Here is a 15223-nt window from a genome sequence, read left to right as displayed (position 1 = left end):
ATTTATTTACATTATTGCAATTAATTTAAAAAAAAGCAACATTATAAATCCACACACGATTTTATTAGACGAAAACAGTTATTAAAAATTATTCCGCAGAAGCCCGACCCTTTTGGAATACAAAAACATGCCAAAATAAAAATTATATTATAAAATAACACATAGTGTCATACAAAGTCTAAGTCAAATCTTTATTGCATTTCTTATGTTCATATTTTACACGTAACACGTTATAATTTATTACAATAAGGATCTTTGTTATGCACAGCAATGTTCTGAGAAGGCATGCTTTATTTCAGTTAATTCTATTCTAATACATTTTTATTGTATATATATATTATATATTATTTTAATATAGTATATACATTGTCTATTATTATATATTTGCTTTGGCTTCACGTTGCGAAAAGGAGAATGTACTTTACATGATTAATAAACTTAACTTTTATAAAGAAACTAAAGTCTATCAGTTACATACATACATAAGTTGTAAACAAACTATAGAAAGTACAGTATATACTAATAGTAGATCCCTATGTACCAACAATATATTATTTTATATGAGAAGTAGGAATTAATGTAAGGGTATCAAGTTGTCTCGGACTAATTAATCAAACGGTCGACAATCAAAGTTATAGGCGGCCTAATGATAGTAGCAAAGCAATCTCTCGAAATTGCCTCATTAAACAAGTCTACGGCTTTACCTTTTATGTCATTGATGTTTCATATATAAAACATTTTACAAAAAAAAATTAAATAATATATATGTATAATAAGAATTAGGATATTAAAGAGATATTCTATACTAGTATAATGAGGAAACTTTGGGTTTTGTACGTATGTTTGTAATCTTTTCACACAACACTACTCGACTGATTTCAAAAATTATTTCACCATTAGAACTGCATGTTCACTGAGTGACATAAGCTATATTATGTTTTCAAAAAAATAGGGATCCTAACAAAAATGCAATAATATTAGGTCCTTACATATGAAATTGGCGTTTTGTCGTACTGGCCACTTTGACCTCGAATACCTCCTCTTTGGTTAGGAATTTCAAATTCAAATGTGTACAGCTATTTACTCATGTATTTGTGCTTCGATGACCGTCATTCATTTAAACTCAAACCACGTCCGAGTTAGCTGCAGGCTGTGGTGTTAGTGATAAAACTGTTTTAATTCACTTGAAGCAAATTGGGAAGATTAAAAAGCTTGAAAGGTCAGAACCTCACGAATTGACTGAAGCAAACCGGCAAACGCGCGTCGACTGCTGCGTTACATTACTGAACCGGCACAAAAATGAAGGTATTGCAAACCGAATCATTACCTGTGATGAAAAATGGATTCTTTACGATAATCGGAAGCGCTCAGCGCAATGATTGGATCCTGGCCAGCCAGCCAAATCCTGCCCCAAGCGAAAATTAACCTCAAAAAAGTTACTTGTAAGCGTTTGGTGGACTAGTGCCGGTATTGTTCATTGCAGTTTTCTCAAATCTGGCCAGACTATTACGGCTGATGTCTATTGTCAGCAATTGCACACCATGATAGAAAAGCTAGCGGCTAAACAATCTAGGCTGGTCAATCGCTCCACGCCACTTCTACTTCACGACAACGCTAGACGACACACTGCACAACAGACGGCTACCAAATTAGAAGAGCTTCAATTGGAATGTCTAAGACATCCTCCGTACTCCCCGGACCTTGCTCCAACAGATTTTGGACAACTTCTTGCAAGGGAAAAAATTTAACTCTGATGGGGCAGTCCAAATCGCCTTCACAGATTTTATTTATTCCCGTCCGACTGGTTTTTTTAGTAAAGGGATCAATGAACTACATATGAGATGGCAAAAGTGCATAAAAAATAATGGTTCATACGTTGATTAATTAAATATATTATATTTAAAAATATTCGACTTTAAGTTCGTCCCATACAAAACGCCAATTTCATATGTAAGGACCTAATATAACCCAAGGTGTGAAACAATTATCCATAAAAAATCTGTCATCACGTGTGCTGTGGAAACAATCGATGATAGAACAAAAAAATGTTGTACTCTATATTATAATATAATATTGATCGTATCAAAATGTACAAAATGAATGATTTAACCATGACAACCATGATGAGGTGGAACTTCAGAACATCTAATTATTTTACTGCCACAAAACAAAACTACGTCAAATGTTGTGTATAGGGAAGTTCTAAGACACTTAAATCTTTTCTCTAATATTACAGAAGAAAGTTTTAAATTTTGAATTTTCTTTTTATTTTTAACAATGTATATAGCAAAAAAGTCCTGCAATAATTTTTTTTTATTCAATTTAATAGCGTCGGACATTTTATGTAATTTATTGTAGACATTATATATTGATTAGATTATGAATGTAAGCGTGTATCTAATAATCTGAAAGTAAGTAATTAAAAGCTTAAAAATCTAAGTAAAATAAAACTATTATGACAACAAAAATTTATCTATAGTCTGACTTAGTAGATATTCCACTAACACGAGTTCAGTATCTACGCGCAGGGCATTGCTAGTATAATAATATCGATAGGAAAAGTAATTTGTAAAATCCTTAACATTTTCCTTTATCACCTACTTTCCTACATTCCCAAGAAGCTCTAATTCTATGACGTGCCAGGTATTTCAATGTTTTCTTTACTGTATGCAATTTAATTGTACATGAAAAAAAATCTTAATCACGGCGTGCGCTCAGAGTAGAATGGCATCATGAATAGCAATATCAAAGTGTTTCTATTTCTGTATATATGTAACATCTCGACATCAGGCAGTGTAGATGCGTCGAGAATCCTCCCTTTACGTTTGAGTCCAAAACCTTCCATACAACCAATACGTGATTTTGACCGTCAAAATTTCACCTTGGCGTCACAAATTACAATACAGAAGTTTTGCGCAAACTGTTCCACTGTGAATTCAAATTAAAGTTACCGTGTTACCGCTCTGCAATCTGATAAAATAATACAATTGCTTTTGTTTTGAAATATTGATCTCCATCGATTAAATAACCAATTTATTGTCTGAATTACAAATAAAAATTGTTATCTTACTAATAATTCTATAATTAGACTTTATTTTAAGTAAAACAATAGAATTGTCAGTAAATTTCTCTTCAGACTAAGGATTAATGTTTTAAATCTAAATAATTATTATGAAATAATTGCAAAACTGTGTAGCTTAATGTATATATTTGCTTATCTGATCATTAATCGAAAAAAAATTCAGTCTAAATTAAGGTTAATATTTTTTTACTTAAACGTCATAAAATTACCCAATACAATAATAAAACACTCTAGAATGAATAAAGGGAAATTGATTATTTAATATCAATTACATATCTCTGCATTAATGATTCGACTCCGAAGACGGACAGGGATTCTAATTCTCTCTAGTATGAATACAAATTGCTGAAATGCGGTCGCCATGGCAACGAGTGCTTATAGCAAGGCTCAATATGAACTGCACAATTTGAATTTCAAGAGCTATGCAAAGTGATTTCGAACAGACCTCGTTGAGATTGATTTAATTCGTACTTCAGTAAACACGGATATTGTCGGATCAAATTCGGTTATTGAATTATTAACTAATGTGATCTGAAACCTGCAGCCGGGATTTAAAATAATTTATTCCGCACTACAGTTATATTATTTCAAATACATAAATTGGTGTTGTGGATAGCATTTTTGACTACAATATGCCTCAAAATATAGCCCATATTATACTAATATAGGTACATCGCAAATCTCTCGACTCGATCGAAAAACTAAATAATACAATAGTATCCGCATTTGAGCTAGCTTGTGTGCTTGTAATAATAATCTGTGACAATGCCTAGTCTAGACTGTAGTGGTATTCTGCAGTTGTTTGCATGGACTTAAAATTTAGGAAAAAATATATAAAATAAAAAATATAAAAAATAGCGATCATTAGAGATTTATTTACATAGATTAGTTAAAAGATTGTTTTATATTTTATAATAATTACATAAGTACATCATCTCGCTATTCGAATATAAATAATTTAGATTTCGTTTGTTAAGGCTCTAGAAACTGGCAGTTATTGAAAGGATAGGAATACTGGCTAATTGATCATTACTTCAATAGCTTTTCGCTTTGATCTGAAAATAACTTTTCAAGAAATATGTAGAAAATACTTGTACAATGTAAGACGATACAAATATATGCTTGGAAATGTTGTTTCATACAGTCTGTCTGTGTCATTTATGTTATTCAGTTTATTTAGTCGTCTGGGCGGGAATCCTACGACACAAATAATCAGAAGAAAATGCTATGGGATTTAAGTTACGTCCTCAGTTATTCAGTGACAGTAAATAATCAAAGAATATTGAAAATAAATACATACATTCCTTATTTTATGGTTCATTGAAGTATGAAATAAGAATTTCTGTAAATACGCCGTTGTCATTGGAGAGGTTCAAAAGAAAATTTCGTAAAGTATTGCTATGTCACTATTAAGATTCATATATAGCAATGTAAATGAAATAAAAGTAAAAATGTGTTTATTCATTTGACAACAATTCATTATAATAATGTGACATACATCCATACTTCTGTACCTACCAGAAGAGGTTCTGTTTGGGCGAAAATAAAATTTAATTCTTCCAGTTATACTCCATTTGTGTTAACTACTATGAGAGGAAACGTATATCATTAATATTAATAAAAACTGGCACCACCTTCTACTTGATATTGTTCTCTTACATACAAAATATGTATTTTTTTACAGAACAGGGGGCTAATGGACAGGAAGCTTACCTGATTTTAAGTGATACCGCCCATGGACTCTCTCAATGTCAGAGGGCTCGCGAGTTCGTTACCGGCCTTTTATGAATTGGTACGCTCTTTTCTTTAAGGACCCTAAGTCGAATTGGTTCGGGAATACTTCAGTGGGCAGCTGGTTCCACATAGCTGTAGCGCGGCAAAAATTGCCTTGAAAAACGCTCAGTCGTCGAACGGCGGACGTTGAGGTGATACAGGAGGAATTTCGTATACTGCCTCGACGTCCGATGATGAAACTCAGATGTAGGTATTAATCCGAACAACTATTCTGATCACTTTCCATGGTACTGTAAATGCAGTAGAAGATGCAGAGCCGCCGCTCGGAGAGGGATTGATTTTATTCTTGTTTATATACATATTAAAAAGTTTTACAAAAATACTGTTAGTTTAGTTTTTTATCCTACTATTTAGACTTTTTTTCCATGAAGTAACCAAATAATATTAAAAAAAAAACAATTATCTGCACAATATAAGTTTACTTGATACTAGTTGATATGTCGGAAAATGTTATACGTTGTCTTGTCGTGATACTCTGACTCTGAATCTCTGACTTTATCAAATGAATCATCTTTACATTAATTATCAATGATAGTTGCAATGATAAAAATCATTCCATATCCGCAAAATAAACAGATTTCAATTGATGGTACTTCTTAAAGACTCCTTTATAGTTTTAAAACTCATTACAGAGCGATTGCCGCTACTTCACAGAATGCGGATTCATTTCCTATTCGCTCCGAGTAAGTATTTCCATCGAATACAAATTCCGAGAGCGGTACTGTCAAGTGGACAGTGAATTTCAAAGCTTTGCCAACTTTTTGTGAGCCCTCCGATGTCCAAATTGCTTGGCAAATCTTTGGATAGGTTGTGATAGGTTTTCGAGGGACTAACATTGAATAATTTGGTCCAAGATCCTCGACCGAAAGGGGCGCTTGGGGACCGTGGCGGAATTTCTTTGCGAGTTCAATCGATATACTGCAGAGATGTGTTGCTAGATGTTTGTGCCTGTGCTCGCTGAGTGTGGCTAGAAACATTATTTCAAGACTGCAGTCGACTCCGTATCTGCAAATGTTTATTTGACACAGCTTTTAATTAATTAGTAGTAATCTTTTCATATTTTATCATGGCAACTTCCAACTTCTGTTTAAAAACAAATAAAAATCAACCTTTACAATTAATGTTTTTTTTTAATACAGCAGTATATAGAGAAATATGGAAAACCGGACCAAGTGGAGATGAACTTCACGTTGGTGTAACTAATCGTATACAATTATAGTTTTTGACAGCTCAAACGCATGTTCCACGCATTTGTATACTCACATGAATTCTACTTGAAGAATACATTGAACTGAGCTGAAGTACTGTTTTTAATTAAAAATCTATTGTTATTTTATTTTACGTGTTTCATATGCTAAAACTAATGACTATTAGTTATTAAAGAAAAAAACAATAGCGCTGCAATCTTTTAGGCCTGGACCTCGAATGGTTTCGTAACTGTTTCGGGATCAATTATTTTTCTAATAGGCGATTATAATAGTTTTAATAGTAGCAATAATTAGGTGATTAGCCTTCTTTGTCTGACACACGCCGTCAACTTTCTAAGGCATGCTAGTTTCCTCACAATGTTTTCGTTTTTAGAGAATCAAGGTTAAATTCAAAACTATATCGCTTTGCTATGTTTTTGTTTAGATACTGTACGAATTCACATTCGACTTGGCACGGAAGTTCGCATTTGTAACTTTCTGCACCGACCAGGACAATATAGCTTGACCGCAGAGGCAGCTGTGCTCAAAGTTTAAACTGAAATCTGCAAATGGGTCCGCTTTCACAGATTTTTGTGTGATAAACTGAGATTTCAATAAGAATATTCTTTCTATTTTATTTAAAAAAAAAACTTATTTGCAGATTTTGAATGCAATTCGGTAAAAATGACTTTATTTAGGCATTATAAGTTAATGACGTGTAAGTTGTTGATTTTTTTAATTTAATTTGATAAGGAAGAACAGTCAGCTATTAACGAATTCAGGGAAGAGAAATATGAATATCAAATTGTTAACGTAATATACCAATAAGTACTTAAATGGCAAATGTAACTAGCGCTCGTTAGGCGTATTTGAAGTTGAACAATTGTATTTGAAACAATTTCATTATCGTATCGACGTATACGCACTATCACTTAGTGTTCACACAACTCTATCGTTTTTTAAACACTTTACATTGCCTTTGTCGAGAGACAAGTTGATTAATTGTAATATATATCTATCAAAGAATAAACAAAAAAAACTCCAAACTAAGTACATCAATAAAGCCTTATTTTATTTATTTATATTGTACAAATTCGTATTAAATTCAATCTTACTCACTTTTCAAACAAGTTGCATCTGCTATCAACGTTCGCCATGAAGTGTATGAGCGATCGAGACGCGTCCTCTTTACAGCGTTCTTCAGCAAATATTTCGAAGAACGATCTCTCAGAGGCACTCGATATCTGGACCTGAGAAGAATGGCTGTATTTACCAAAAGAAGTTAACAATGGAGCAAAATCCAAATATTATTTTCTAGATAAAGGACGGACAGTTTTATGGGTCAATAATAAAAAAAAAGATTAGTGCTTGTTTAGCAGTGTTGGTTCATCCGAAAGCCAGGACCTGCGTGAACCGAAATTCTATGTGATCGGATCGTATCGTCGAATAATTCGTTGTGTGATAATTGCAGACTTCCAAATCCAAAAATTTCAAGATAAACAGTTATTACGGAGAGACATTTTTAAAAAGGTTTAATTTTTTTAGGAAGATAGAACACTTTTAATAATTATATTTTCTGGAAGTATGTAACTCTCAATGTGTAACTAAAGGTATAACGATATTGGGCCGGCATCGGCGCTCTGGAATTTAGAAAAGCAACATCGACAAAGGTAACGACGTGTTTGTAAGAATTTTTGATATACATAGGAGAACTATGTACATGTAAATGTAGCACAGACAGTCCACATTTTGATAAAGGTCTGATAAAGGTTCCATTCGATTATACGCGATGACATGGTCACGCAAGTTTAGCTGCCGCAAGAAATTTATCTCCGAGAAGTGTAGACACAGCCAGGCTTCTACAGTTACTTATAGGTCATATGGTTACACCTGAAGAAGAAACAGTTTCTCAGGATCCCCCTTCACTTCCCTATAAGGGATCGAGGTTCACATAAAACTCTGATAATTCAGATGTAATTTTTCCACGTGTTCAGCCGTTACGCACAGACGGCAGCGATGAAGACGACTTGATTATAAAACCTTAGCAGGCTAAAATAACATTTTTCAATCACTTCTTTGACAGCGAAGATGACGAACCTATATTCTAGCATACTTACTTCAAGCATACTATAAGCGACGACGTTTGTAACACGCTAGAATATACCTTCGTCATCTTTTGTTTTTATGATCTCTTATTTTATTAATTAATCAGGAGCTGAGCTCACTTTGATTGATAGTAATATTTAATTAAGAGTCGACCGAAAAGAAATCTCTTCTGTGGGCATAAAATAATATTTTTTTAAAACAAGAGTGTTTATATTTTTATGGCTTTTGTAATGTGAAGTAGTATAATACAATCAGATTGTTTAATTCTAAGAAATACATCGTGTTTTAGTTTAGTTTTATTCAGCCAAAATACACATTAATCTTCTCTATGGATTTTGTAGTCTTCTCTGTGTTCAGTTAACAATTAAAATATCTAGTAATCAGTACAAATTAAGGCTTTGCTCACTGATACTATTTTTGCCATGATTATTTTATCTTGTTTCTTAATAAATGCTGATTTAAACAAAAACAAAACTTTTTAATTTTTTCATACTGGATTTGTTTATGACTCTAATAGAAGTGCCGATGTCATCGTACAAAAACTCAACAGTGAAGTAAGAAACATAGTTTTAGTAATTCTCTAACTTATTTGTTAAAAATATTATTGCATGATTGAAAATAGTTGTCTAAGATATTTTATGTATACAGAAGTGAGGTAGAGTTCTCTAGTCTAACTTCAAGCAGTTGCGGGCCTCATACATTACATTTTTAATATTACAAGTCTCATGATTTTAATGGTGTCTAATTTAACTTTTTTCCCCTCATAGGTCCCTAACACGGAAGAAACTTAATATAGACTATGCAAGGAACCGCCACGTGATTTCACGCCATGACCCAACTACGAAAGGAATTTGTATAACAAAGACATTTACGCCACGTGACCACGTGACCATTCATATATAAATTCGTTTGAGTTTCAAATGACGAAAATCGTTTGATTATCAGGTCCATGTTAATTGTGACGTTTACTCTGGAATATGCAGTGTTTACCTGAATTTTGTTAAAGGCTACAGCAACAACTTCATTTGTGCCTGTGGTAACAGCGACCAGGGACACACCGTCCAATGCTGCGTCCGCGCATAACTCCAGCAGTTCTTCCGTCGCTTGAGGATTTTTATTGATCCCACATCCAATACTTACATTCTCGTCTTGACAGAATGATTTTCGTATAACCTGGAAAAGGATTTTGAAACAGCGCTTCGAAGTGATTTCAGGGCAATAAAGCAATTAACCGACCATAAACTGAATAAGGAAGTCATTCCTATTTACTATTGTATTTATTAAATACGATTTCATTAAATGCTGACCAACAATTTATTAGTACAATAATTGTTTAGATTTAAGTTAACTAAGCGATCTTTTGTGAAAGACAGAGATACAAGTACGCACCTACAATCAGAAGCTTAGGTTCGATTTCCGTAAATAAAATATCTGGAACAGTTAGCTTATCACCTATACTTGTATATAAAGCCTTATAAATAATATTATCTTAATCGTATTGTGTTTATCTTTTTTTATCATATTTTTTGAAATAATCAAGTTGAAATGGGCGGCACATGGCAAGAAGAACAGAAAAGTGGAACAAGAAAGTATTAAACTGGTGCCCAAGGTACAAAGAAAATTTAGAAGTTAAATGTACCAGATAAAGGAACAATTAGGGCACACAGATATCTAAAAAGAATGATATAATATACATAATAGTTTGTTTATGTGAAACAATAGGATTTTAAAATTATAATTATTAATTATGCCAATCTCTAAGAAAATATAATTAATTAAAACTATTTTACTCAGACGTCTTATAGCGGTAAACTAATACCCCCCAACTAAAGGATACTTACATTTAATGCACCGTGGAACGAACTCGTTGAAAGCGACTCAATTCTGTATTCGCCTGCAAACAATTTGAATAATATTAGTTGTGAGAGATTACGAGGTCGATCACAGACATATTTGTTGCCCACGTTATTGTGCATAATGTACGTAAAGAAAACTGCTGTCTCGTAACAGATAGAATAAAAAGCAGGACAAAAATTCACGTTTCACAGCATATTAAAGAATGCCAGAAATATGGTGGCGGTAAATTTTGCCAGTTATGTATAAGGTATGTGGAGAAATAAATAGCTACTACATCATTCATAGGTAAGATTATGATTTGTCTCGTTTATTTAATTTCAAAGTGACACGAGAGTGATAAGGACAAATAAACAATACATAGATTCTAAAGACTTATTGTACTTGAATCATCCTATTATAACACAAAAGATTATGTATTCTAAAATGATTAGATAAATAAATTAAATATGCTCACCGTTATCTGTTGTGAACCACTCCATTTTTAGAACCAGTTAGACTTGTGCTTACTACACTACGCCAATTACGACTGACCTCGGTCATTGTCATGAGAAGAGATAATAACAACTCACGATTCACTAAAAGAGCACTTTGTCAATACAAACGCCTTAGTAGAAAGAGCCGTAAGATCATCAAGAACACGAAACTTGTTACAAAATTCTTTGAATGACAAGAAGGTCTATATAATTGTAACGCTTTGGCGCCTTTATCGCCACACGTCCAGAGATAAAATATTATGCACAGATTATAACGTCAACTATGGTCGCCCCGAAACCGTGGAAGCAGTTCGAAATTTGAAAATCTTTAATAATTGTTTTTATTTCTGCCAAATAATTAAAAGTGCATGGTGCACTGGTGAACATTAGAATGTCTAATATATTTTTATAAATTTCTAAAGGCAATTATCTAAAACGAGGAATATGTTTATATACGTTCAAAAGACTGGGAAGTTTAATGAAGTCCATGATATCCGAAGTCTGGTCCAGAAAGCTGAATCAGGGCAAAGCAATCAGCGATGCTGTCGGACGGCGGAATTCAATTTCTCGAGTGCTCGAATAAGAACGCTTTGATTATTATATCTAGGTATATTATGTGCTTACGAGAGCTAATCTAAGATAAAAGGCAATTTTTAATTAAAGATATGAAATAGAAAAGGTGAGTATTGGTTTATAGATGTCATGAATCTTTGGAAATAATTCTAGAAATGGGAGGGAAAATAATTCATATTTCACATTTAATTGAGTCCACAAGCTTATGAGAAAATAAAACTGCCATAAGAATATAACCTCAAAAATGCATTTTTTTTAATTTCTATTCATTTGTCTTGTATTGATTGCCAAGAGAATTAAATGTAACGAAGAATATGTTATTTATTTAAAAACGTGGTATGAACCATATTAGGTTTATTATGGAATCATTCCTACCAATGTTTGAAGTCGTAGGTATACTCATACACCCACACATATATATACCTCATAGGTACATAGATTTATTGTTTGATACAAGTATACATTCATAATGAATATCTAGCAGATCTCAGACTGGTTTTCTATAATTATCGTTCCATAGAATTAATGTAATGGTTGACCATGATTTAATAAAATCAGATATTAAAAATAACAGAATCTTTTAATTACAGGGTTACTGTTTTATGCCCACTTTAAAGGGTTAGGAATATTTTCCAAACATTAAACAAAAAGTGAAAATAATTTCACATATCCAACAGACTAAAAACCACTCGTGAATTCCGCCAACATCAAGTGTTTGTTACGACGCGCTTGGTATTGAAAAAAATTCAGTCGGTTGTCATGATTACAATTTTCACCGAAACAGAAATGGCAATTACGTATTCAAAAACGCAGTTCTATATTTAAAAATATATAAACAATTAGCGAAAATAATATTTACAACACGTTTTTTTTTTAAATTAATTTATGGCCTGGTAACGAGACCTTTATGCCAACAACTTACGTATTTTTATGGCATAGAGTTGGACTGTCAAATTATATAGATAATAAATGTCTATGGTCATCTCTAATAGTGAATTAACTCATGATTTTCAGAAGGTGCGAATCAGGTTCATAATTCTTTACTTAATTAGTTGCAGATTCAAGAAAAAGGGACTTTAGACCTAGATGTCGTTTGTATTTATGGATAATATTTTTACACTAAGGTACTGTTCACAGACGGCTCAAATTATTTCATTGTTATTTAAGACGCCATAACCTATTATATAAATAAGAAGCCTTATTTGTATTAATAAAATAAATCAATCATCTTTAAATAAATGCGACTAAAAAAACCACGAAACAGATTTTACTTCAGACATTCTTCAATTATTAAGGTTTAGGTACACCAGATGGGCAGAGGGCAAAAATACACCAAAAGAACATTCTTCACCAATTAAAAAAACAAAGCCAACATAGCGACTATGTGATTAGAATACATAATGTTTCAAACACAAATGAATTTCATTACGCTTTCTGGGACTATGACAAGTCTTTATGTACTAAAATAGACTAGACTAGAGATTTTGTGAGCATTATATAACGGATCTTGGTTATACAAATGGGATCTAAGAAGTTCGAACCATGTAAGTACAATAAAGTAGTTCCGACGGGTCCTTCAAGATAGACCGTACCAATTTCAAAAAGGCCGGCAACACATGTTTGTCATCTGTTCTATAAAAATATGTAAGAAAAGAGTAGAAATGTGACTAGGGGATTTTGTCCACGAAATATTCAGTAGAACGAAAATTGGTAAGATTTTTTTTAAAACTAAGAAACCAGCCTGAGAATCTGTGATACAAAATACGTATGACGACTAAGTGACGAAAAATATCGTAATAATATTTTTTAATAAAACTGGAGGCAAACGGGCAAGACTCACCTGATGTTAAGTGATACCGCCGCCCATGGACACTCTCAATGCCGAAGGGCTGGCGAGTGCGTTGCCGGCCTATTAATAATTGATAAAAAAAATTATATATTCGGCATTATGAAATTACATGTATTGTATGTGTATTTACGAATAATAAATCTACCAGTTACGCATACAGTGATCTAAGCTGCCTTCGTATTGTCAAATAGATTACTTCCTGTTACAATCTCTTAGCTGTGATTTGTCAGTTCTACTTTAGGTATAATGAATAAGAATTCTCTTACACTTGGAAAATTGCCAAAAACCACAAACTCTTACTTAACGTTTCTACTATAAATCATGCCGTTAATAACACCATTTTTCACACACACTGATTTTCATTCATGTTCATGTTACAAGTCTACAAATTTGAGGACGCCTTATGTTTACCATTCTAGAAGATATAGTTTGTAACTTATAATATAGACATTATAAGATGAGGTGGACTTTAATAAATAATTAAGACACAACAAACAACTCAAACAAAGCTTCGTATAATTGTTATACTGAAGTACACTCCAAGGCACTGTAAAACGGTGTATCAATGTAGACTCACATTTAAAGTAACACCTTTATCTACGAAACAAAATAGCGTAAATATTTCACATTTCAACTTTCATAATTGTGTTAAGTTTTTGTCCTGACTCCAAGTACAATAATTTAGCTCCAGTTAACACCTCGGTTACGTAAAAGAAATTATGGTAATATTATTAAAGACAATTCTGTTTTTCTGCGCAGTAATTTATTTTTAAAATGTTTGCGTAAAAATCGTAATACAATGTTGAAATGAACGTTATCAAGTGAGGTAATGTTTTACAGGATAAATAGAAGAAAATACAATTGTTTAGGGCCAGGGTCGAGCATTTACGGCTTGCAGTGTGGTGGGACGTATACCGTCAACCATAAAAATAAGAGTACTACGAATTAATTACTTTACGTTAAAATAAAGTTTTTATTTGTCTTAACTTGCCAAAATATATTAGTTACTAGTTCTCTTTCATTGATTGCTTTATTTATTTTTATTCAAAAACACTTTGTTGCATTACATGTTTGGTACATGCCTTCAGATAACATACATTTAAAAGGCAAAGGTAGGCCTTTTCGCTAACAAACGTAAGTCACACTAACTGGACTGGCTTTAGAGTTCTGAAGCTTTCAGGACAACAAAGGAGTGGAGGCCCCCTGTCCCGAAATTATTCAGTCGAGTTTTTCAATCGGTAATATATCGTAAAGCCAAGTAGTTTTTTTTAGTATTTAACAATCAAAATATATATCTAGAGATGATGTTTAATAGTATTTATTACTAACTTTTTTTAACGAAGTCTATTGTTTTTTATGGAGGCCTTGAGGCTGTATCCCCAATTGCCCTCCCTAAATCTGGCCCCGCATACTAAGAGTAAAGTAAAAAGATAACAATGTAGACTTATACAATTACAAAGCCAAAATACAAACTAAAAGTTAATCTTAAGCCTTTCATCATAATGCTAGGTTCTATTTTATTTTACTCTTTGATTTACTCGTAGCTTTGCCGAAACAATTTTTGCTGGGAATCAAGCCTAAGCACAGTACGAATAAGAATTAATTAAATAATTAGCTAATTGTTACAAATGTGTAAATAGCATTAAAATACAAAAATGTGAAACTCAGTTATTACCAACAATTACCGAATCGCAATATTAACCCATCCATGCAAACATCGGTGCATATAAAATGGTGTTGTTTGCAAAACGATTTGGTTTATTAAAATATAGAATGCTTTTATGCGTTATCATGTATCCATGCGTACATATGTTTTGATTATTTTTGTACTTTTGCGTACGAGCAAGTGGGAACGTGAAATCTATGTATAAAAATTGCATATGCATAAAAATGAATCCCTATTTTTCTATGAACGTGTGAACGTCTGGACCGAAGAGAAAAAAATAAGAAAACAGCGCGGCAATAACAAAAACTAAGAATAATTAACCACCATTTTAAGTCATCATGACTTTTGTTACAATAGCAATTTTATTTTCAGTGCTGCTTTTATGTAACCTTATGGTTAATTATACAATGTTTGACATAATGTTGCTGCAAATAACGTCAAAGAAGATTTAAGAAAAATGTATATCGTTAAAAACTAATGCTTCGATCGGAGTTATTATATTGATAAAATAATTACAGTCGCTAATTGTTTGTGGCATTAATCTTGAAAATCCATGTTTTTCACATAGCCGGTTATATGTCGCCTGTTCCCATGTCGGAATACCAACAAAACTATTTATATACCCGCCAGAAAAAC

The 15223-nt window shown here is 32.6% G+C and overlaps 1 protein-coding gene across 1 annotated transcript; it reads right to left on the bottom strand.

The window, feature by feature from the left end:
• Positions 1-5210: 5210 nt before the first annotated feature.
• On the bottom strand, positions 5211-10643 carry LOC123709766. Its single transcript, XM_045661303.1, has 5 exons — positions 10481-10643; positions 10011-10063; positions 9160-9342; positions 7183-7313; positions 5211-5881 (listed from the first exon to the last, which is right to left on the bottom strand). The coding sequence occupies exons 1-5, from the start codon at positions 10503-10505 to the stop codon at positions 5503-5505; spliced, it is 771 nt and encodes a 256-aa protein (XP_045517259.1). The 5' UTR covers positions 10506-10643; the 3' UTR covers positions 5211-5502.
• Positions 10644-15223: the final 4580 nt, after the last annotated feature.

The sequence above is a fragment of the Pieris brassicae genome, chromosome 5 (genome assembly GCF_905147105.1).
Source record: "Pieris brassicae chromosome 5, ilPieBrab1.1, whole genome shotgun sequence".
Classification (NCBI taxonomy): Eukaryota; Metazoa; Arthropoda; class Insecta; order Lepidoptera; family Pieridae; genus Pieris; species Pieris brassicae.
This window is presented reverse-complemented; position numbering and strand designations above follow the sequence as displayed.